Here is a 22336-nt window from a genome sequence, read left to right on the forward strand (position 1 = left end):
GCGAAGGCGTCGATAGCAGGCCCAGCCATTCGACTCTTCCCTTCGTCATCCTCAACCATACCGGCAATACTTCGGAGGAAAATAATGCTGCGCGAATTCTCTGCACCATCTGTAACAAATTCTGCGGATTTCGCACACCTAGTATACGGGGAAAAGTAACCTCTATCGGTCGAGACAAAAATTGAATGAAGTATTTCAAGGTTCCACTGTCGCATACCTTTTTTTAATTTTTATTTGCACAGTACTGGTCTGACACCCTCACCCATTTGGCCTATGTGCAGGGAATATGAGTCCATAGCACATTTTTTTTTTGCCCACGATTTATTAGCTGAAGGAAACGAGCCCTAGAAACACCACTTCGCCTTCTCGGATTATATTTAACTGTTCAGAATCTTAACTGAGCAATCTTTGGGTGCCTCTACACTTGAACAAAGCGACATGAAGGTTAGCACTGCCATCTAAGATACGCTTTTATGATCAAAGAGATTTAGACTCTGAATACAAAATCTTTCAGCCGCCTTTTCTTTCACCCAAATTGAATTTGAATTGTTTTATTTTGATGATTTCGGTAGAATTTCCATATAAACAAAATCATGCTGGCTCATCAATCTCTATCTTTCGGGTTCTAACATAGCCAAGATAAAATTTTACACCCTTATTTGGCATTTTTCTTTGTCCTACCCGATTATTCGCCAATACCCCAGATTGGTTTAGCCACAGTATATCCCAAGGATCTAGATCTACATTTCAATCAGGCATTTGTCGAAGCCACAACATTAATATCAAGAAAGAGAGAGAGAAAGCTCTTTATTGAAAAAACAGAGTATTCAGCAAGCGTATTTTCACCTACATGCTACTCTGAAGGGAATGAGACGAAGGAGAAAAAAGGTCCTTGAAGAAGGTGGGCAGAAGAAGAAAGGAAAAAAATGCACGTTGTGTGATTTTATTAGCAGCAGGGATGAGATGAATGTAGAGGGTAAATGCAAAAAAAAATATGAAATCATTCTCGATGAGATGACATGTTTGAGTCATAGTTTAGACAGCAAATAAATTGACCCAGTGTATAGAAACAAGAAGTCCAGGGCTTCGCACTGTTTTGATGGGCAAGGTCAGGGACCCAGCATCCGCGTCAATGTCAAGGGGCCTTGGTCGAGTTTTTTTATGTTCATTTTACTTTCATGTCGCTCGTCTCTGAGACCTGGAAACTCGACCAAGATATGTTCTAATGATTCCGCTGCACTACAGCTGTCACACCATGGATTTATAGTCTGATTATTGCGAAAAAAAGATTGTTCGCATACGCGACGTTCAGTAGAAGCCGGCGATAGAGGGTCTCCGGATGCTGTGGCAGACATTTTAGTAGCGTTGATTTGAGTTCTAGCTCGATGTTGAACAAGGACTTGCAATTGTTTGAACGTGAAGATATCTTCTACGTCGTTCATTGAATGCATGTCGATGAAGCTTTACTTTAAGTGAAAAACATTTGTATAAACTTTATGTGATCATGTTCTTTGTAGGCTGCCTCATCCGCATTTTCATTACCTATGATACCGTAGTGTCCCGGAGGACATTGAAATTAAATCACATGTCCAGCCCCAGATGCCAATTGGTGTAGGTTCTATGTCCAGGACCAGAATTGAATTGCCTGATTTAGTTCTTGTCGTGCGAAGGCTTTGCAATGGTGGTTTAGAGCATGTGAAGACTGTGTTTTTCTGTGGAAGCTGCCATAGTACTTATTATAGCGCTGTTTCATCGCGTACAGCTAAGACAGTGTGGATGATGTTACGCAATCTAAACGCCATATCAAAATGCCTGGTCAGTGGAAGAAATTAAAATACCACATGCAGAGCTCCGTTGCGTAGAGGACCCGTTAGTAAATATGTGCTTCGTAGTAGAGTGCTTCGCGCTCATGTAGGCCAGTGGTGCCTGTAATATAGCTGCTTGAGGCATGTTCTTCTTGGACTCTACTCTAGGAATGTAATTTCGATTGTGTAGAGGAGCCAGCATCCACGGAGGGTAGCGGCATGATCTGTGGTGCCTGTTTGGGGATAGTAAGTTGAATTTCGCCAACAGCTTGCCCAAATCCGGAATTGTTTTGCGTTTCGATATTACTCAAGAAATGATTCTTTTTTTTATTATGTGCCTTATATGCGTCCGGGTCATTTCCTGAATTCGCAGCAGGTCAAGACTTAAACACTGAGCCTCAGCTAATGCCCCCGTACAAGAAGATCCCTTCAGAAGACGGAGACAAACACGCAGGCTATTGTTACGTGCCGCATCCAAGATTTCCCGATTAGTTGGGGAAAGTGGCTGCAAGATATGATGGCGGCAGTGGAAGTGACCTTAAAGATAAGCATTGTTAAGCATCACCATGGACCGGTAACCGCTACCCAACCGAAGTCCAACAAGAAAAGTAATAATTTGGGATGCGCCGGAGATTCGCCCCCGTAACATGTTCACTTCCGGTGTCTAGGAGAGGTTACGACTGATGAAGGCACCGAGAAAGCGCTGTGTCCTTACCTAGGGAAGGGCTCCACCCCCAAGTATCAGTGGGTAGCCATCCACGCACTTGCAAGTGAAGGCCATAGGAATGGTCTTTTCTGATCATCGATGTAGCCCCCCCCCCTCCCCCCAATGACACGTTAAAAAGGGCTCGCTGTAGTCGCTGCTAAAAATCGACGAGATCGGGACGGACTCCGTATGCAGAAGTCATCAGCGTACAGCGTCCAATGTACTCCAGCTGGTAGGCTCTTTTTCGAGTGAACGAGATTGATGTTCAATAGTAAAGGGCTAAGGACAGCCCCTTGTGCAACTCCTTTTTCAATAGCATAGCAAGGTGTTATACATTCTGGAGTTGCCATGCAAAGCTGCCGCCCTTTTATACATAGCCATGTATGAAAGCGTCCTCCGAAGCCTACAGCTTCAAGTTCCTTATGAGGAAAAAATTTGGAAGAATCTTAAGCTTCGCCTTTAAGAGTTGAACGCGATAGCATTCAAAGATGCCTGACTGTTTCTCACGCTTCCCGAAAACTGCAGCATTGTAACCCTGATGTTTGCCGGAAAACGCTAGTGGCGAACGCTATGAACGAAGGCGACCTATCTGGTAGAAACGCTCCCTCTTGCATGGCCCGTTCATTGAATTAGTGCACAGCCGCGCCAGAAATTTACGTCATTTTGAGGTTTCTGTTGATTCGCACTTTAACTATTTTAGTCTGAGAAGACTTACCTAAAAGGCATGCGTTGTCGGTGTTTTGTTTCGTGACCTTTGTTTGTGGACTGTCATTCTCGAAATTCCGAGGAACAACTTTGTAGAAGATGTAAGACAAAGTACGAGTACTTTATTGATAGAACAACTTTAGTGTCGTACAGGCGATACAAGGCAACATTCTCTCACGGGCCGCCAATGAAGGCGCTGCCGGTGCCGCCGCCGCCGGACGCCGACACGGGATTCTCCCCGACACCGGGCCCTTAATGCTATCGCATTAGAACAACAGGATATCGCCTGCTGGGCACGAGCATTACAGACTATAGCGTAATGTTATTACCGAAAAAGAGCAGGCGTGAATCGGCGTGTGCTGCAAAAGAAAAAGAAAGCAATAACGATTGCTAGTATGTAAATAAGAAAGAGGGAGGGTAGAGATTTAACAGAAAGTAAAAATATTATCAAGAGGCATTGAATAATGACCTGATTGCCATAGCGCACGATGTTTTTGACGTTTCTTTTACCGACTTGATGCTATGATTATTGTTTGGATCTCGCCAAATGTCATTAGCAGTGACATAGTTATTTGGGATCTTGAGTATAGCATAAAAGACCTGATGAAAACGGTCATAATTTTCGTACAGCAGACAGATAGAAGCACCGTCCGAGAAGCGAGAAAATGCCGGTTTGCTTTTTATTCCTGTTTACGGACCCTTGGAAAAACTAAACAAATTGAGTGCAACTAGGGCATAAAAGTATAAAGGCTCATTGTGATTATTATTGAAGCAATGAATGGTACATTTTTTTAATTACCTATGAAGCATAATTGTGCAGTGTTATGCAGAATTCTTCACCGTACAATAAGAAAATTCAGGCGTATCGCCAAAACTAGCGCGCACCATCGGCACGAGCATGCATGAAGAAGAAAACGGTAGCACGGTCGCACGTACCATTCCATGATTCGTATCCCATTTCCGCTTCAATAATAACGCCTTTAACTTTCGCTCCAAGAGGATACGCAAGAAAGTAGCAGAGACGGGCCGCCCTCAGCAAGCTCATTTTCAAGACGGCACTTTCCTGTGCGTAAGACATCACCGGTGAGCCCAGTATAGGCAGAGGGACAGAGAGAGAGACATCTGCTACATATAATAGACTATAGTTACGACCGCGTTTGCAAGGATGGCGTCGAGTAAAGACTCGGTTACAGTTAAGAAGAACGACAAGGCCGTTCCTTCTTCCACTGAAGAGTTTCCCACGACGTTGCCCGCAGTCCGGCCTGGCTCGTCCACTCAAGACTTCTCGGAAGATGGCCACCATCTACAACACCGGGACGGCATGTCTAGACCACAAGGTCTGCGCGAAACACAAATGCCTGGGCCGTCGGAGGCGCCACACGAAACGGCGTTCAGGAGATCAGTCCAGCCCGTGGATACCAGAGGCAACTTTGGCTCTCCAGCGTCAGTGGCAGAAGGAAAGCCCTTGGCGAAGCCAATGAATCTGAAGCATGGAAGCTCCACTCAGCAACACGATGCTGTCGGGGCTACCGCGGCAACCACTTCTGCGAGCGACTCGGTAATTGCGGATCAAAGATCCACTCAAGGGGTAGATATCACCTCAGCCGACAAGTGCCAACGAGGCCCGACCGAAGCGGAGGGCCCCTCACACGCGGCGAGTCCATCACTATTCGGAACGGCAGCATCCGCCCAGTTGCCTACAGTAGGGATATCGCGTCAGACTTCGGGCACACGATCGACCGCGAGGAGTACCGAAGGTCGTCATGCTTCGGGCAGGGGCACGAAGACGTCGAACAGGAGAAAACCGCATGGCGCTCTATCCCCGCAAAGCAGCTTGCCACCACATGCATCGACGTCTACTGCATTGAGGTCCCTTGCATCGAGGTCCCCCGCATCGAGGTCCCCTGCATCGACGTCCCCTGCATCGACGTCCCCTGCATCGACGTCTCCTGCATCGACTTCCCCTGCTCCGAGGTTGAATTTCTCTCCATCGGCTTCACCGGTCAGTATGATCAATTGCTCTCCGAAAACGCGGAGACGAACGTCAAGTACACCGCTACTCCGGAAGCCCAGTAAATGATCGTATTAACGTTTTCTGCTGCTTCTACACCTTGTACATACCGTTGCGATCTAAGCTTGCTGAATGCCTTAACAATTTGTACGCAGCATTATTAACACGTTGCATTCTTTGTAATCATTACTTGTGAAGCCTGTGCTCTACCCATGAAACCAAAACTGCCGTGTTTGAGGAGAAGAATAGCTTCAAGGAATACGACGCGCAATGTCACGATCTCCGCAGCAAGTTCGTTTTTATCACCAATTTCCTGTCTGGCATACGAAAGAAACGTTGTTGTAGTGCCCCTTTTCTCGCATAATTTGCCCGCCGACGCACTTGCCTTCTCTCCAAAGCGTCCTCTTCAGAAGCCTCTGCTTGTTGTTGTAGACGAAATTCTCTGTTTGGTTGCGTTTCCCGCGCGTTTCTGCCCGCGCAAGCTGCCCCCTCTGTTCTCAGTGCACCTCGATGAGGCTCCCCCCCCCCCCCCCCCCGAAAAAAAGAAAACAAATTCGCAGTTCCCCTGGAAGGCGAAGCATCAATTGCGGTGGCAAATTAGTAAATAGCTGTACGAAGTAAAGATAGTAGTTTTATCGGCCGTATGAAGTTGTAAGCATTCGCTTAATAACTAAATTAACAATGATATAACGACTAAGCGCGACTGAACGAGGACGTAGAAACACACACAGGGACTGCACTGTCTTTGTGCGTCTGCTTCTTTCTGCGCCCTTGTTCAGTCGCCCCTACGCATTCTATCATGGATTCTAACTAGCTAGATTACCAACATGTTAACTAAATTAACCTGCGCGGTGTCATCCGCGCACAGGCAAACGTGAACACATCTCGCTGGATCAGCACGGAAACTCCATGTCAAAATTTGAGACTGAGGAAGGGTGGCAGAAGCAAGCGAATCGACGTTCATGTATCTCTCGCTTCAACGCGGACAAAACGTCGAAAGCACAATGCATGCAAAGCCACCGGCACTACGCGCACTTTGCGAACACCGTACAAAGCTTTGAAGATGAGGCCCGCGCGGGCGAGCGCTTTGGCCACGTCACAGATTGCTTTCAAGACACTCGAGCGTCGGCAACGCGTCCCTACGGCGTCCGCCTAAAGGCCAGAATACATGGAGCGAACTTTCACGACGAAGTTCGGGCGGCAGAAAATCTGCCGCGGCGCGACGCCGTATGTTCGTCGGGCTGCGCTACATGGAGCGAAGACAGGCCGGCCGCCGCCGGCGAGTCGCTGCGTTGTTATCAGTGTGGCTAGACGAGGCAAATGCGCTGTCGTGAAACACATGACAAAAAAAAAAAAACTTTAACGACAAATATTATCGCTTTTGAATTACGGAACACTCTAAAAACGCGTAAAATTTTGTTTAGAAATGATTTCTAGTCTTTTTTATGTGTTTGAGACATTCATGTGCCGATGTAGTTTAAAGAAAGCGGCGATGTTATGCGTTGTGGCAACGCTGGGCGGGTAAACAACAAACAACTTTCGGCTCCTCCGACTTCGCGGCTCTGTTCTGTGGCTCAACGCGCACGCGGCCGAAGCAAGCAGACCCGAAAGTAGCGCACGTGAGCTTGTCTAACCGTGGCTGTTATTAACTTGTTAAATTCCAGCCGCGCCGCTTTGGATGCCATGAATACGAAAGGCGGGAGACCGGCGTGAACGATAGAGTGGGATCGGGATACACGGACAAGCGGGGAAGCCTAGCCGGAAGTCGGGGCGGATAGTGAGACCTGATTGGCTCGCTTTGGGGCGCCGCTCGTTTGCCGCTTCCGGTATCGTCGCCGCCCGACGAACTTTTCTGCGCCAGCTGGATCGGCGGCGAACGACGTTTTTTCCGCCGCCGCGCGTCGCGCGTACGCCGCCGGGCGTCGAACGCCGACTATTCGTCGCATATTCGCTCCATGTATTCTGGCCTTAAGGCGTCTACTACAACGTCCGCGATTCGTGGCGCCAGCGCCGTAGGAGACGCCGCGGTTGTCTCCACTCTGTACGGAGTGGCGGGCGAGGACGACATTGAGGCACCCTAGGAGCCGTTGGAGAAGAACGCCCCTATGCCCTCGCCTGATCCCCCTGCCTCGCGTGCGGCAGGAGATGGCACGCATCCGGGCCCCGTTCTTCAATCGCGCGCGCGAGATTGAACCGCGTCGCCGGCTCACCCTCACACGCTTTCACTCATACGGAACCTCACGGCGATGCCAACGGTGATGGTGACGGCATAAATGCGGCTGGAGTGGTCATGTAATTGCTATGGCCATAAAAAACGCGCCAAACGTCTGAACACGCTCGCTGGACCACGAGAAATGCATGAAGGTGTTCTATGCCGCTTGTCGACGCATGCGTCTATGGTCGAATGATTTCGATATCGGATGTATCTAGACGTGTTTGAATACTGCCTTGGGACAATTTTATTGGTGTTTATTTAGTGATTAAGAAAACTACATCATTTCAAATGTTGTGTTTAATAAGTCGCGAAGCCGTTTGAAGCCATAAGGACGAACTTTGGGCAAATATATGCACTAACAGTCACTCTCATGCTGGCTGAACCACCCCACTTGAAGCTCCTGTAGTCAGTAGTGTCAGAGTTCCCTCCAGTAATCATTGCATAACACTCTATAGTTTCGATTTTGGCGGCTTTCTGACAAAACTTCGCGTAGGAGGATCGTGGGCGCACAAGTAGGTGGCGGGAAGCGTACAGAAGGTGGCGTATTCACATACTCAAGCCTAGATGTCGCTAGAGGTGTTTTAGGACGCGAAACCGGAAGGGTCGAGTTGAATGGAGCAGAAGTTTACTTCGGGTACCTAGCCCTAAGATGTTAAGCACTAAAAAAATGTATATAGCAGTTTCAAGTACGGCGTAAACTTGTAGCATCTCCTGCAGAAACATGCCCACTGATAATTCAGCGCACCGTCCTACATTCCCTTGATAGCGCGGCAGCATCCTACGCAATTGGTCGCCCGACATTGCAGGTAGCTTTTCTACTCCCACTCTACTACCTAATCCGCGCCGCATTGAAAAAATTACTCATGTAAAGAAATATGATGGACTAATTTATACTACAAGAATTAATCTCGACCTGACGTACAAATTGTGTGCGGTATTCGTTTATATAAGAACGTGATCACCGGTTCAAAGCGTATTCATCGGTTAATAATTGCCAGGAGGTATTACGCTGAAGTATAAAACTAATCTTTCACCATTCCTGGAGGAGCTCGGAACGTGCACGTGCGCCTCGAAAACATGAGGCCGTTGGTGGGAACCAAGTCCACATCCTCCTCGCATTAGGGCGTTCCGTAAAGCGGACATGTCTGATAATACTCCGTACACTAAACTCGTACATATGTTGTTCGGGGATGTTCCAGTGGTGATTCATAGTGTCATGTCTCACTTGTGGTGTTTCTCATGTGTCAGTGTCCTCTAGTACGACTGCGGCTCTAAACGCACCAGGCGTCTCTACGCGCTTGCTTGTCCTCGAGAAAGGATGTTCCAAAAGCCGTTTGTCGAAGCATGCGTTCGTGATGTTTCCAGCGTTGGAAGCCAGATACGTGCGAAAAGGTGCTTGGAATTCGGCGAAAAAGTATCGTTTTAAAATCAATTTGAGCTGTGTTCGTCAATGGCACTTTTACGAAACCAAGAAATGCCACTCTCACTGCGAGAGAAGGAAAAGAAGACAAAAATAAAGAAAGATGGATGGCGGCGCCTCATTGAAGTTCCAGAAACAGCGTGCCGTCCCGTCACAGATTCTGACGGTGTGAGCTCGGGCATAATTTTTTGCCTTCTTTATTTCTACAGATGGATTCACTTGATATTGTAACACAGCCGAATACTGAACTTTGACTAAGCTACCATGGGCCAAAGACGAGAAACTATTTTATTATTTATGACGTCACACAAACGTACCGAGCAGGAGTTGCGGCTCGACGTAAAGAAAAATCTAATTTGACCTTTATTATCTCTCGTTATAATGAAGTTGTTATACAAAATTGAACACAAGCGGTTGAAACAGTACTCTTGCAGTGTAGACTGTTTGAGTGTTTCTCTTTACGGTTCCTAAAAAGCATCGTTTTTAGAAACTGTGAGGCTAGTCCATCGATCAGTGTCACGCCGGTCTTCCTCGCGATATGATGTCACAACGTCATAGTAAACAGGAGCTACGCATAAAAAAAAAAAAACAGCGAGAACGTAGGAACTGGACTCGTGACCCGTTACTCTGAAGCATTGACTTGGTTGCGCACACACATGCTTTTGTTGCTACCGAGGATTTAATCGGCCGAACGGGCTAGACGCTTTCAATAAATGCGCTAGCAGCCCATTAAGAAAGCAAAGGCTAGACCGGATGTTCGAACCGTGGGGCGCCCTCCTCGGTGAGCCGATGCGCAAGCGCCGACGCTTCGTTTATATCATCTCTGTACAAGACGCCTCACATTTTATAAGCTGGGGAAGCGCCGACGATCACACTGGACCGCAAAAGTTTAGCAACGGCTGAATCTTAGGAAACCTGGAATTTCGGAACAGTGAACTCGTCGTCGCGCTAAAAGGCACGTGGACAGAAGAACGACGGAGGCACACACAGCGCATTGTGTGTGTGTGTGTGTGTGTGCGTATGCGTGTGCGTTTGTGTGTGCGTGTGTGTGTGTTCTCCTGCCGCTGCGCCTTTTAGCGCTGCAACTGGTTCACTGTCACGCATTACCCAAAAAGCCCACATTGCTGCTCTATTTCCGAACAGTTTGGAACTGGTCAGTGAAACCCATGAATAATCTGATGTTGCGCATACGGCACAGGCGATACATTCGAACACCAGGCTGATTTTCAAAGCTTCTTAGATGTTCAGCTTGTTCTCAAGCAACGTGGTTCATAAACTTCTCCGGTGCAGCAGACAGCCAACGTTTTCGCAGCTTTCTGCTGACCGTGTCGGAATGCACGTCAAGTCTCGCGATGCAAGACGTTGCTGCTAAATTTTTAGAGACAAAGAGCTTCCGTGAGGCTGGAGCGTCCCTGCTGCTGCAATAGTGCACTTTCTTTTCTCGGTACCGTGCATCCCTCGAGCCTTCTTGACTTCGTCACGTATACGTGTTCGCGCGTTCTGGCATGCTCGATTTGAAATCAGGCAGAGGCACTCTGCTTGTCTTTATTAAATAAAGCCGTCTGCACACTGTACAGGTATGTTCCAAAGAAATTCGATGGTGCTCCTTGTTTCAAGCAGCCAGATGTCAGCATCGCCCCATCGCTGAAGCATTGCCTTGTATCTTTTGGTATGCAGGATTCAAGACTTGTAAGCATTTTCTTCACGTTATTTGTTTGCCCTGAACGTAGCGTAATCATTGCACCTGATCAAACACCCATTCCATGTCTATGGTGGAAGCACGTGGAAAGCAGATAAAAACGGCTGTAGGAATCTTGTTGCATCAATTACACTGTAATACATCTTGATCACGCAGCAGAAAATAATTTCGTTAGGTTTCTTACTTTTGCTGCACGCAAAAAAAAAAAAAAAGATTGTTTGGGGATGAGAGTATTCCAACGCAGTGGTTTGATGTTAATGTGTTCATGAGTGCACGTTTAAGTAGAAAGCATTTCAGACAGTTTTAGAGCAATGCTAAGTAATGGAGTTCTACAACGGTTTTCTTGTGGCGGCGCGGTCAGTAGTGAATGTTGCCTAAGGACCTGCAACGCTGCCTTCGTCGGTGCCTCTTAGAGGTTGTGTGAAAAGGCCTTTGGAACATGCAGGTGGGCACCGCCATCGGTGGAGTTGGGACGGTGCAGGAACATGCGTTTTAGGTGTGTAGAAGATGGTTTAGTCGAACAAATTAGCAATACTGTGACATCCCTTGAAGAGCCTCCGGTCTATGTATACAGCGAAGAAATAGAACCGGATAATTGTGACAGGGAGTATGCAAAGTCTTGTGTAGCCTTCGGGCAGTCAGAAAACCAGACCCGCTACGAATTCCCAAGGATATGAGAACGTCATAATACGAATTCAGAGAGAAAATCCAGCGAAACACGCAACATACAAAAATATGCAAGATGATGGGACGATGCTGCAGGTTACCAGCCTCACGCCGCTCTTCGACCTTTTTGTACGTTGTGTGTTTCGCTTAGTACGTTGTGTGTGGCTGGATTTTCACCTGCACTTATGTACGAACTGGCACAGCTTTCGACCTTGTTGTCCCTTATACAGATTCGCTGTCGTCGACGCGTGAGTTGCTAGGATATTCTTACATCTCCGAAAGTTCCTTTTTTTTTCCCGAACACCTTTTTTCTGCATACACAGTTTTGCGAATGCTTTTTTGTTGTCGACACGCTTGCGACGGATTCAAGCAGAATTAGAGCTTCGCCGTAAAGCACCCCTTTCTTCCGTATTCCAGGACACGACCGATTCGTCGAAGTTTTGCGACAGTCCGACCTACGCGGACCTCATTTCGAGGCACTCGCCGAAAGCCGATGGTCGCTTGGTCTCCGATGGACGGGGAATTCGCCACCTTGACCATCCTTCGAGCAAAGCCGAACGCAGTTCTGGCCAACATCCGCACGAGCAAGATCTGAAATCAAGGAAGCTGAGCCTCGTCCATGGAATACCGAGTGGGTCTGTTGGCCGCGTCAAACCGCGGCTGATCAAGGCCACCGGGAGAACTGTAGACGCCCACAACAAAGAAAGGAAGGAGGATGTCACGACGCCGTCAGTAACATTCGAACAGCTCGTACCTATATACACCGTGCTTGAAACGGGGCTATAGCTGGGGGAGTTCGGTTAATATTTGGCCAGCGTAAAGACACAAGGACAGGTACTCGCAACTTCCTTTAGTCACTCGTTTATTGTTGCTTCTCCGCGTTTGTCTCCCTACTGTTGCGTGCGTATGTTAGTCCAATAACCTTCGCTTTCCTGAATATGGCTCCTGTATAGCAAACTACGTTCGGACTTAACGAAACTACCCCTCCTCCAGCCCATAAGATTGGATAGTGGACCATAACGCGATAATAACGAATAAAATATATGACACGTGACAAATATATGACACGTGAAAGTGAGCCTAAAGTATGGTAACTAAGCGTATGGTACCGTCTACGTTCCAAAAATTCAGATAAAGACCTTCAACCTTCTTCAGTACGATATCTTAGTAATGGTGCATCAAAACACAACAACTCTATGTGCGTGCATCCTTTTGCCGTCATTGCTCTTGAAATTCGGTAAAACATGACGGCTGTGCATGTTGTTCTTTACTTTAGCCTTGGGTGTATTTGTCGACAAATAGTCCACAAAATGTTTAGCCCGACAAAGACGCACTCAAGCCCTTCAGTACAAATATTTCACCGACAGCAAATGGGCTGTCGTCACGACGAATGGTTCGAGCGGCACTGCTCCTAAGTCAATCCAGCCAGGCTTGCACATAACTGGTTTACTCATGCAAAATGAGTATCTGCTCAGAAAATAAAGTGAAATACTTGATCTTAGCTGCTGTGATTAAGAAACCTGAAAACATCGCAGAACTGGAATTCTCGGTGTTAGAAAACCACAGAGCCGCGCAAAACATGTGATGCCCCGATTTTGCTACCTTCATCCAATGCTTGGTTGACCCGGTTTCCTTCGTCCTCCGTTCGCTCCACGCCTGATCAAGGTTCTCCGTCTAATATTTGCCGTCTTTATACTTGGGACGACAACCGAAGCAGATGACCAAGCGCAATCCTACTTGTGATATCGCTGAGCGAGTGGCAAGGGTGAGCGGAGGTACGCTCGAAGGCCGCACGAACTCAACCACTTCCCGCGCTTAGTCCGATTTAAAATTCACAAAGCGAGAAATAAAAAAATAACTTAGGATGTCCGGCAACCGCTTGGAGCGCGCATGTTCCTTGAAACCGAAACTAGCACTCGCCTTACGGGGGTTGTTGGAAGCACGTGCAGAACGACCGACCGCCATCTAACTTTCCCGCTAACTCCTTAAGGTTTGTCATTCAGTCGCAGTGCACTTCCATATGCGGTACATATTTTCTTACTAATTCACATGCCACCAGTCTTGCATCTGTGGAGAGGCGAGATGAAACCGCCTATGACGCCATCAAACTATAGGTGGCTGGAAGATACCGCGTGCCTATCGGTCAATCATGTGGAAGAGGGTCTACATTTTCTTCGCATCTTTATTTTTTCTGTGTATGGGATTGAAGATTCTCACATGACGCTCCCTCCTACTCTTTTTCTTTTCCTCCATGGACGCGAATAACGGCCAAATAAACCGACTTTGCTCCCCCTCTGCTGTCCATGCAGGACCGGATCGCCGAAGGGTTCTCCCTCTTCGCCTTTTCCCGCTCACGACAGTGGAGTCACAGAGTTGGTCGAGCACGGAACCGCGACTGCGGCTGCCAGCCAGTCCGTCGCAACGCTAGTGTCTACTTCGCCGGAAGGGCCCCGTGATCCGCTGGCACTGCTACTTGGAGAGAAGGGCCGACACGACAAGAAAGGGCAGCCGCAAATGCTTGTGAATTTTGGCAAGCCTCCGAAGGAAATTGAGAGCCCTGGAACCCAAGCCGTAAGCGATATTCGCCCTTCGCCGAGCGTAGGAGGCGTTCAGAGTCTGAGCAGTCGTACAAGTGACCATGGTTCTCCAGCGTCAGCAGACAAGGTACGTGACGCTTGCCATCCTCTCAATTTGGGCCCGTTGGTGTGCCGTGGTAAAAGTTCTGGACGGCGCAAGAACGTGAGGAGAATGCGGCAAATGCCGAGCCCCTCTGTCTTTCCCGTATTCCTTCTCACGCTGTCACACTATTCAGAACCTTTACGGTGGCATTTGCCCGTGGGAATATGAGTTCTATGAATATGAATATGAATTGCATAAGATGACATCGTCACAAGCTGTGTCGCGCGCGATGTTTGAAAGTACCAAATCGACTGATGGGAGCCCCGCCACTGTGTTCCTCTCTCAGTTGCTTTTCGACCCGCACCAGTCTCAGCTGGTCCTGAACGTGACACCCCTGAAGCCGACATCTGGGAGCTCGCCCAGGAAGGCCAAGGCTGGGCAGCGGTTTCCGCACATCAAGAAGATGTCCATGCGCTTGGCGGAACTGAGGAAGTTCAGACTGAACAGCGTGAGTGCTGCGTTCCAACTTCGTCCCTAACAGATGTCTCGATTAGAGATTACTGGTATGTGATATAGTTATGGTAGCTGGCTGGCAGGTGGGCAGGCAACTGACGAACATCGACGAAGAAAACCATTTACTAGAGGAGATTGGGTGAGCGAAAGAGCCTACAGCACAGTAGTAGTAGTGACGATAGTCGGTGACTGCGCAGTCGGTGGTCCTCAGATCCAGTGACTCTGCACGAGTTGCGTTCGCTATTAATACATGCGTAATCGTAATTTAAAGCGTCCTGAGCAAGGGCGGCGTTTGTGCCAGGTTCCTTGGACGGTTATCTTTTAATTAAACTAGAGCGATAGTGACTTAACGCAGTGTAGGCAGCCTGATAGAGCGAGCTCCTGTCGCACAGAAACGAAAAAGTGACGTTTTGCAAATGTGTGTGTGTGCGCGCGTATGTATGTATGTATGTATGTATGTATGTATGTATGTATGTATGTATGTATGTATGTATGTATGTATGTATGTATGTATGCATGCATGCATGTATGTATTATGTATGTATGTATGTATGTATGTATGTATGTATGTATGTATGTATGTATGTATGTATGTCTGTATGTATGTATGCACGAGTTCATGCGCACGTTTGTGTGTGTGTGTGCGTTGCGTGTGCGTGTGTGGCTTTTCACGTGCGCCTTCTCTAACACCTTGTGTCTTTGTGGTCGGAGAATAGTTCTTGTAAATGTAAATTTCGACGACAGTTAATGTGCCTGTGGTCTAGTCTGTTTCTTTTTTATTTGTCCAGTTAATTATGAATGTCTTTTTATGCAGTAATAAATCACTCAACGAACAAAACAATCAACCACTCGAACCACACTTCTCGCCCTTCCCTTTGTCGATGGCTGCAGGGCACGTTTCCCTCTACGCCGAACGTGGAGCACTCGACTACGCAAGCGAGGGTGCAAGAAGCCTTCGGACTCTGGGGACACTGGGTCGTGGCTGCCATTTTCGTGCTTATGATAATCGTCGTTGGGCTGGTCCTCGTGTCGAGAATGACCTTGGTCACGGAGAAGCGACGAATTGAGCTCTGCCACTCTGCCGCCTGCCACAAATACGCTGGACATATCTTACTGCAGGTGAAAGTGAATGAAGTCCGGGTAGCTTGAAGTACCAAAAGAACTTAGCATGGCTATAGCATCAATCAATTCGCCTGAACTTCACTATAGTTCCGCAGTGTCGTAGGCTACATTCGTGGCCGCGCGGCTACATTTCGATAGGTCAGAAATGGGAATACGAGCGTCTGCTAAGGTCAGGGCGCACTTTCAAGAGTTCTAGCTGCATAAAACTATCTAGGGGCCTTGAACATGCGGCGTCTGCCACTGCCTCGTATTATCGCGACAGCGTTAAAGGCTCCGTGTCACAGAAAATCCGGCGTCAGCATCCAGCGTCCCGCATCCGGTGCGAAAAGATTTTCGAATCAAATTTGGAACCACACATACCCAACCAATCTTCTACTGCGAAAGGTTCTAATACATTGTATACCAATCTTTACAAAGTTATTCCTCGGAGTTTTGAGAACAGCAGCCAAAAAACAAATGTATTTGCTCATGCCAGACTGAAATAATAAAAATGCGAAACAATAACTGGGGGAGGGGGGGTACTCTGTAAGATTCCACCTAGTAGACTGTTCATTTCAGCTGCTGATGATTGAATGCAGCTGTACCAGAGAGGAGGAGACGAGCGGCCGTAGCCAATCAGCAGCGGCCGAAATGGACAGTCCACTAGGTGGACTCGTAGAATGCCCCCCTCCCCCCGGGGACCGACCCACGCAAGAGACCGCATTTCTACCAGAAAGCTTGCCTTCTTGCGCAGCGTTCGCGGCCAGCGTTTCCCGGTAAACGTTATGGTTACATAAACTGACGTTGCCGGAAAGCACGAAAAGCAATCAAGGGTCATTGAATGCTATCGCGTTCCACTCATTGCGGCGAAGCTTAAGCGTCCTCCAATTTCTTTTGTGCATTAGACAGACAGACAGACAGACAGACAGACAGACAGACAGACAGACAGACACAGACACAGACACAGACAGACAGACAGACAGACAGACAGACAGACAGACAGACAGACAGACAGACTTACAAAGAAAGCAAGAAAGAAAGGCAATAGATAGATAGATAGATAGATAGATAGATAGATAGACAGACAGACAGACAGACAGACAGACAGACAGACAGACAGACAGACAGACAGACAGACAGACAGACAGACAGACAGACAGACAGACAGACAGACAGACAGACAGACAGACAGACAGACAGACAGACAGACAGACAGACAGACAGACAGACAGACAGACAGACAGACAGACAGACAGACAGACAGACAGACAGACAGACAGACAGACAGACAGACAGACAGACAGACAGACAGACAGACAGACAGACAGACAGACAGACAGACAGACAGACAGACAGACAGACAGACAGACAGACAGACAGACAGACAGACAGACAGACAGACAGACAGACAGACAGACAGACAGACAGACAGACAGACAGACAGACAGACAGACAGACAGACAGACAGACAGACAGACAGACAGACAGACAGACAGACAGACAGACAGACAGACAGACAGACAGACAGACAGACAGACAGACAGACAGACAGACAGACAGACAGACAGACAGACAGACAGACAGACAGACAGACAGACAGACAGACAGACAGACAGACAGACAGACAGACAGACAGACAGACAGACAGACAGACAGACAGACAGACAGACAGACAGACAGACAGACAGACAGACAGACAGACAGACAGACAGACAGACAGACAGACAGACAGACAGACAGACAGACAGACAGACAGACAGACAGACAGACAGAGAGAGAGAGAGAGAGAGAGAGAGAGAGAGAGAGAGAGAGAGATAGATAGATAGATAGATAGATAGATAGATAGATAGATAGATAGATAGATAGATAGATAGATAGATAGATAGATAGATAGATAGATAGATAGATAGATAGATAGATAGATAGATAGATAGATAGATAGATAGATACTGGTTTATTGTAGTAGACAGGAAAACTGTAGCAGGAATCGTGCATTTGCAGCAACACTTCTCCACGAAAGCAGCCAGTTGTACAGGTTTCTAAAGGAACGAACTCGTGCGTCGTAGACGCGTTCTTGAATGATGCTTCACCCCATCGTCAGGTGAACCGATCTCTGGATCCCTGCGGAGACTTCAGCAAATACACCTGCTCGGCGTGGTCTCCTCCGCGGGCAAGGGCAGACTACGCCACGTCAAGCTTCACGCAGCTCATCCGTGCATGGTTCGAGGGCTTTAGCGGCCTCCTGCTGGACGCCTCAAAGCACGGATTCACGGTCGCTGACGGGCCAGCAGCCATGCTACGGGCTTGCCTAAACCCCAACACCAAGGCGGGCGGGCCAGGCATACAAGAGCTACGAGACCTAATGGCCTCCGTCCACCTCAATTGGCCCGACCCGCCTGATGACGAGGGCAGCCCGCTGGGAGTCTTGCTACGACTAGCCTATAATTTCGGAGTGCGTACCGAAACCTACCATGTCATCATGGGGACAGGGGCCTTATACGTACACAACGCTTACAATCGGGCCCAACTGCACAATTTAGTGAAAACATTTACATCGAGATTGCCATGACATATCTACGGATTTTACGAAGAATAAACGCAATACTTCGAAACACCAACTAGAACATTTCAGTAATCTCGGGGCAAGGCACTTCTACAGGAAGATACCATGGAAAGAGATTTAGCAATCATTGTGATTATTTCAAAATTGAAATCCCATTGTTGCTTGTAAGTTGTACATTATAAAGATGTAGGTATTTTAAGAAGACGTTAGTGTGACAGCCTGTAATTCGCTAGTGCGTTCCATGTCTCCTTCGATGTGCGTTTCTTCCGTCAAATGCTGCGCTCCTTTAGAGTTGCCTGGAATCTTGACGCAGTTCTCATCAACCAATAAACTTGAATGAGCCTGTCAATGTTACGCTCGATTCGCACCGTGTGTGGAATGAAGGCTAGCCGCTGCTTTCTGTCGTTTCTGCCATGGCTCCCTATGTACTAACAGATTTGATCCAGCTATAAATAAAAATAAGGTAACTATAGGGTGTGGTCATGTGGCAGCTATAGGGTACAGTTATTCCATTTTGACTTTATTGGATTCTCACGACCTCAAATTTACATAACCGCCAAGGAATAGCAGCCGGTGAAGCGGGTGGTTGCTACACCACAATTAAACGCTCTCCTCGTTTACACGGGGGTGGCTATCGTTTTATTTCAAAGCGAATAGCATTGCTTACCGCTGCAAGCTTTCCTGCTCTAGTTGTCTGACAAGAGGCCAGGAGCGGGCTGAAGAAGAAAGTTTCGGTGAGGTCGAGCTAGGGCAGTCCAAGTAGATAACAGGATCAGGAGAATGGTACCGGCGCCTCCGATTGGTCCGCTTCCCCTTACTCAGCCTGATGTGGTCATCGTTGCACATGGTCGACGATTGCGACGGTGTGCAACGGGGCGTTAAAAATGTCACCAACACGGATTCTCATCATCATCATCATCATCCTGGTTACGCCCACTGCAGGGCAAAGGCCTCTCCCAAACTTCTCCAACTACCCCGGTCATGTACTAATTGTGGACATGTTGTCCCTGCAAACTTAGTAATCTCATCCGCCCACCTAATTTTCTGCCGCCCTCTGCTACGCTTCCCTTCCCTTGGAATCCATTCTGTAACTCTTAATGACCATCGGTTATCTTCCCTCCTCATGACGTGTCCTGCCCATGCCCATTTTTTTTTTCTTGAGTTCAACTAAGATATCATTACCTCGCGTTTGTTCCCTCACCCAATCTGCTCTTTTCTTATCCCTTAACGTTACACCTATCATTCTTCTTTCCATAGCTCGTTGCGTCGTCCTCAATTTCAGTAGAATTCTTTTCGTAAGCCTCCAGGTTTCTGCCCCATACGTGAGTACTGGTAAGACCCAGCTGGTATAAACCTTTCTCTTGAGGGATAATGGCAACCTGCTGTTCATGATCTGAGAACGCCTGAGAGATGTTGAATGAGAGCGGTGTTGTATACGTGCCTGAAATGGCTCGGGTACATACACAGCCACGCAATATATTTATTATACGCGAAAAATCAATTCTCGACCGCAGCTCAAGCTACACAGTGCCGGATCCATCACTGCAAAGCCATTTCCTATTCCTTTCGGAACACATCTCCTAGTCTCCTGCTATTCCAAGAATGTTTTGTTCGGCATATTAATGCATCTTTAGTGCGTACTCGCCCCATTCTTGTGGTGACATTCCGCGGTTTTGTGAAGCCGCTGTGAGGCAGATATCCCACCTTGGCGTCACCTGGAAACATTTTCACCAATCGCGGAAGGCTAATGTTGACAAAGTACATAATTGGAAAGAAACAGTTTTATTTAGTTTGGCTTAATCATGCTATATCAGTGTGTACACGTCGTCTTACCATGGAGAGTTCTCACGGTTTTTGAGGCGTCTCCTGACCGACAGGCAAAGTGGACATGGTTCCATAAATGTTTGGCTAATCACGCTAATAAAAGCAATAGAAAACAAACACATTGCAATAACTTTGCACTATAGGTCCCCTGCTTACAGCATACCATGATCACGGTAGTAAATAAACCTTATTGGAAGACTGTGAACATCAGATTTGTCAGTCGTCGTTGGTCTTTATCAGCCAATAGGAACGCGTTTTGGAAGCGCAGGAGTGGATAACAAGATTTAACTTCCTTTCACTGCATAAACCTATTCGTCTTTGAGAAGCAGTTATGTAAAGCACAAATTTAGAAGCAGCCCATGTTATAAGCTATTAATAGACGGCTCCAGAGGCCACTAGAAGCACCCAAGCGTTTAGCGGGAATTTCTCCGATTGGAAAGCACGAAATGACGCTTATGCCTGGTCAGACTTTAGACGATGGCCTATGAATGAGAACAGCACCATTCCTAAATGAGTTCTTTTATTTTCAGTAATCAATCTCGAATTGTTTCCATCTGACCGGTGATATTGAGTACTGGTGTTATACGAAGTGTATTTATCTTCTTTTGTGAGCTAAAGCAATAAGGTTTCAGTGAAGTTCGTCGCGCATCGTAGTCTGTTTAAAAGCGTATAACCGCTTACAAAAAGGGCACCGAAACCCTCTTGCGCAGTGCAGGTCAATAGAAATCTATGGCCTGCGTTGATACAAATCCTGCATTGCAGGTACGAACCTGGTTTACCATTCGCGTGTACCAGCGTAACACCAGCCACACCAGCACTGTCCACCTCAGCCCGGCCGACGCCATCGGCTTCGCCGTGAAACACCACAGGCGTGTGACGGCTTCGAAAGCGTACGAGCGTTTATGGCGAGTTTTCTACTCCCGCTTCCAGGAATTCGGAAACAGAAGCACTGCACCGAACGACGCTGCCATAGAGAGGTCCGCGGCGATTCAGACCTTCGTCCTTGAGCACATCTTCGAGGCCAAGACAAACCCGACAGGTCGTCCCGCATGTTTTGTTATGTCAGCACTGGATGGGTACACAGCCAACATTTCATCCGAAGAGTGGATCGCAGAGATAAACGAGGTGATCCCCAGCGCCCATGTGTCTCCTTCAGACAACATCAGCGTGAGCGATCTTGCGGTTCTCGAAGCGATCGACGTCATCTTCAAGTCCTTCACTCGCCGGGACATTATGGATTATTTGGGCTGCCAGTTGGCACAGTTGTACGGTCCGCTGGTTGATCCGATGCTGTCCAAGGAGTACTTTGGAGACGCGGAGCGCACCGCGATCTACCTGCCTTACGTGTGCGCCCGTGAGGTTGAGGCATCATATCCGGGTTTGGCGGCAGCACTGCACTACCTCACGCGCCTCGACCAGTCGGCTCGGAATGCCGTCAGGATGACCCTGGAGAGTGTCCTCAACACCACGGCCGCCCTAGTAGAAGGCGTCTCTTGGCTGGACGAGGCCACGAAGGCTGCGGCCACAGCTCAGCTTCGAAGTGTGAAAATCCGTCTCTGGCCTCCTCCGTGGATCCTGGAAAAAGAAGCCCTAACGCGCATCTACTCTCACTTCCCGGTCAACGCCACTTCGCTGATGGAATTCCTGAAGCTTTCTCGAATAGCGATAAGGAAGCTCACCGAGTCGGAGCCGGAGTTCGAAGAGGTGCTTTCGAGTCCACTGAGTGGCTCACTGCCTTACTTCAGCTACGACCAAGCCCTCGGCGAGGTGTCCATATCAGCAGGCGCTGTCCAGTTCCCGCTGTATGTCCCCGGTGGCACTGCAGTCATGAACTACGCTGGACTTGGCTTCTCGTTTGCGATGCAGTTGGTGCGGTTTCTCGAAAGCGTTAGCCGCACGGGGACGGCTGAGCGACGGTGCACAGACATAAGCGACGGCAACTTTGCATCGTACACAGCTGCGCTTCGCAAGAGGTCTTCGTGTCTCGCGCCGGCTTACAACGGCAGCTTCTTCCCTGAGGTGGTAGCCTTGGAGGCCACTCACGCCGCATTCCTCAACAGTGTCGGTGGTGCTCTTGACGGAGAGCGTGTCATCAAAGAGTTCTCCAATGAGCAGATCTTCTACATCGCAATCTGCTACTTCCAATGCGGCCGTCATGGTGGCCTACGTGATTTCTTCAACCAATGCAACAAGGCCGTTATGCACTTCCCGGATTTCGCGGCTGCCTTTAAGTGTCTCGTCGGCTCTCGCATGTACCCTAGCGGCAGCTGTCGCTTCTTCTGATTCTAACGCTCTAACCTTGCGCAGACTATCAATAACCCGCAACAGCTGTCACTCTGCTTTCATTGCGACAATGCTGTTTTTGTTTTCTATTTTGTTTTTCATTTGATTCGTTTAGGACAACGTTCGTAGAGGATATTGTTTGTGGTTTCTCCACATGGCTGCTGTCAAAGAAAATGTCTTAAACCTTCCACTAACAATTCGCCATG

General features: G+C 48.1%; 2 protein-coding genes across 2 annotated transcripts; both read left to right on the forward strand.

Moving 5' to 3' along the window:
• Positions 1-4381: 4381 nt before the first annotated feature.
• Positions 4382-18084, forward strand: LOC129384179 (uncharacterized). The gene is made up of 6 exons (XM_055069393.1): positions 4382-4774; positions 11645-11955; positions 13537-13891; positions 14193-14354; positions 15251-15478; positions 17562-18084. The coding sequence occupies exons 1-6, from the start codon at positions 4382-4384 to the stop codon at positions 18027-18029; spliced, it is 1917 nt and encodes a 638-aa protein (XP_054925368.1). The 3' UTR covers positions 18030-18084.
• Positions 18085-20576: 2492 nt separating this feature from the next.
• On the forward strand, positions 20577-22130 carry LOC129384180 (membrane metallo-endopeptidase-like 1). Its single transcript, XM_055069394.1, has one exon. The coding sequence runs from the start codon at positions 20577-20579 to the stop codon at positions 22128-22130; it is 1554 nt and encodes a 517-aa protein (XP_054925369.1).
• The last annotated feature ends 206 nt before the right edge of the window (positions 22131-22336 follow it).

The sequence above is a fragment of the Dermacentor andersoni genome, chromosome 9, assembly GCF_023375885.2.
Source record: "Dermacentor andersoni chromosome 9, qqDerAnde1_hic_scaffold, whole genome shotgun sequence".
NCBI classification, from domain to species: Eukaryota; Metazoa; Arthropoda; class Arachnida; order Ixodida; family Ixodidae; genus Dermacentor; species Dermacentor andersoni.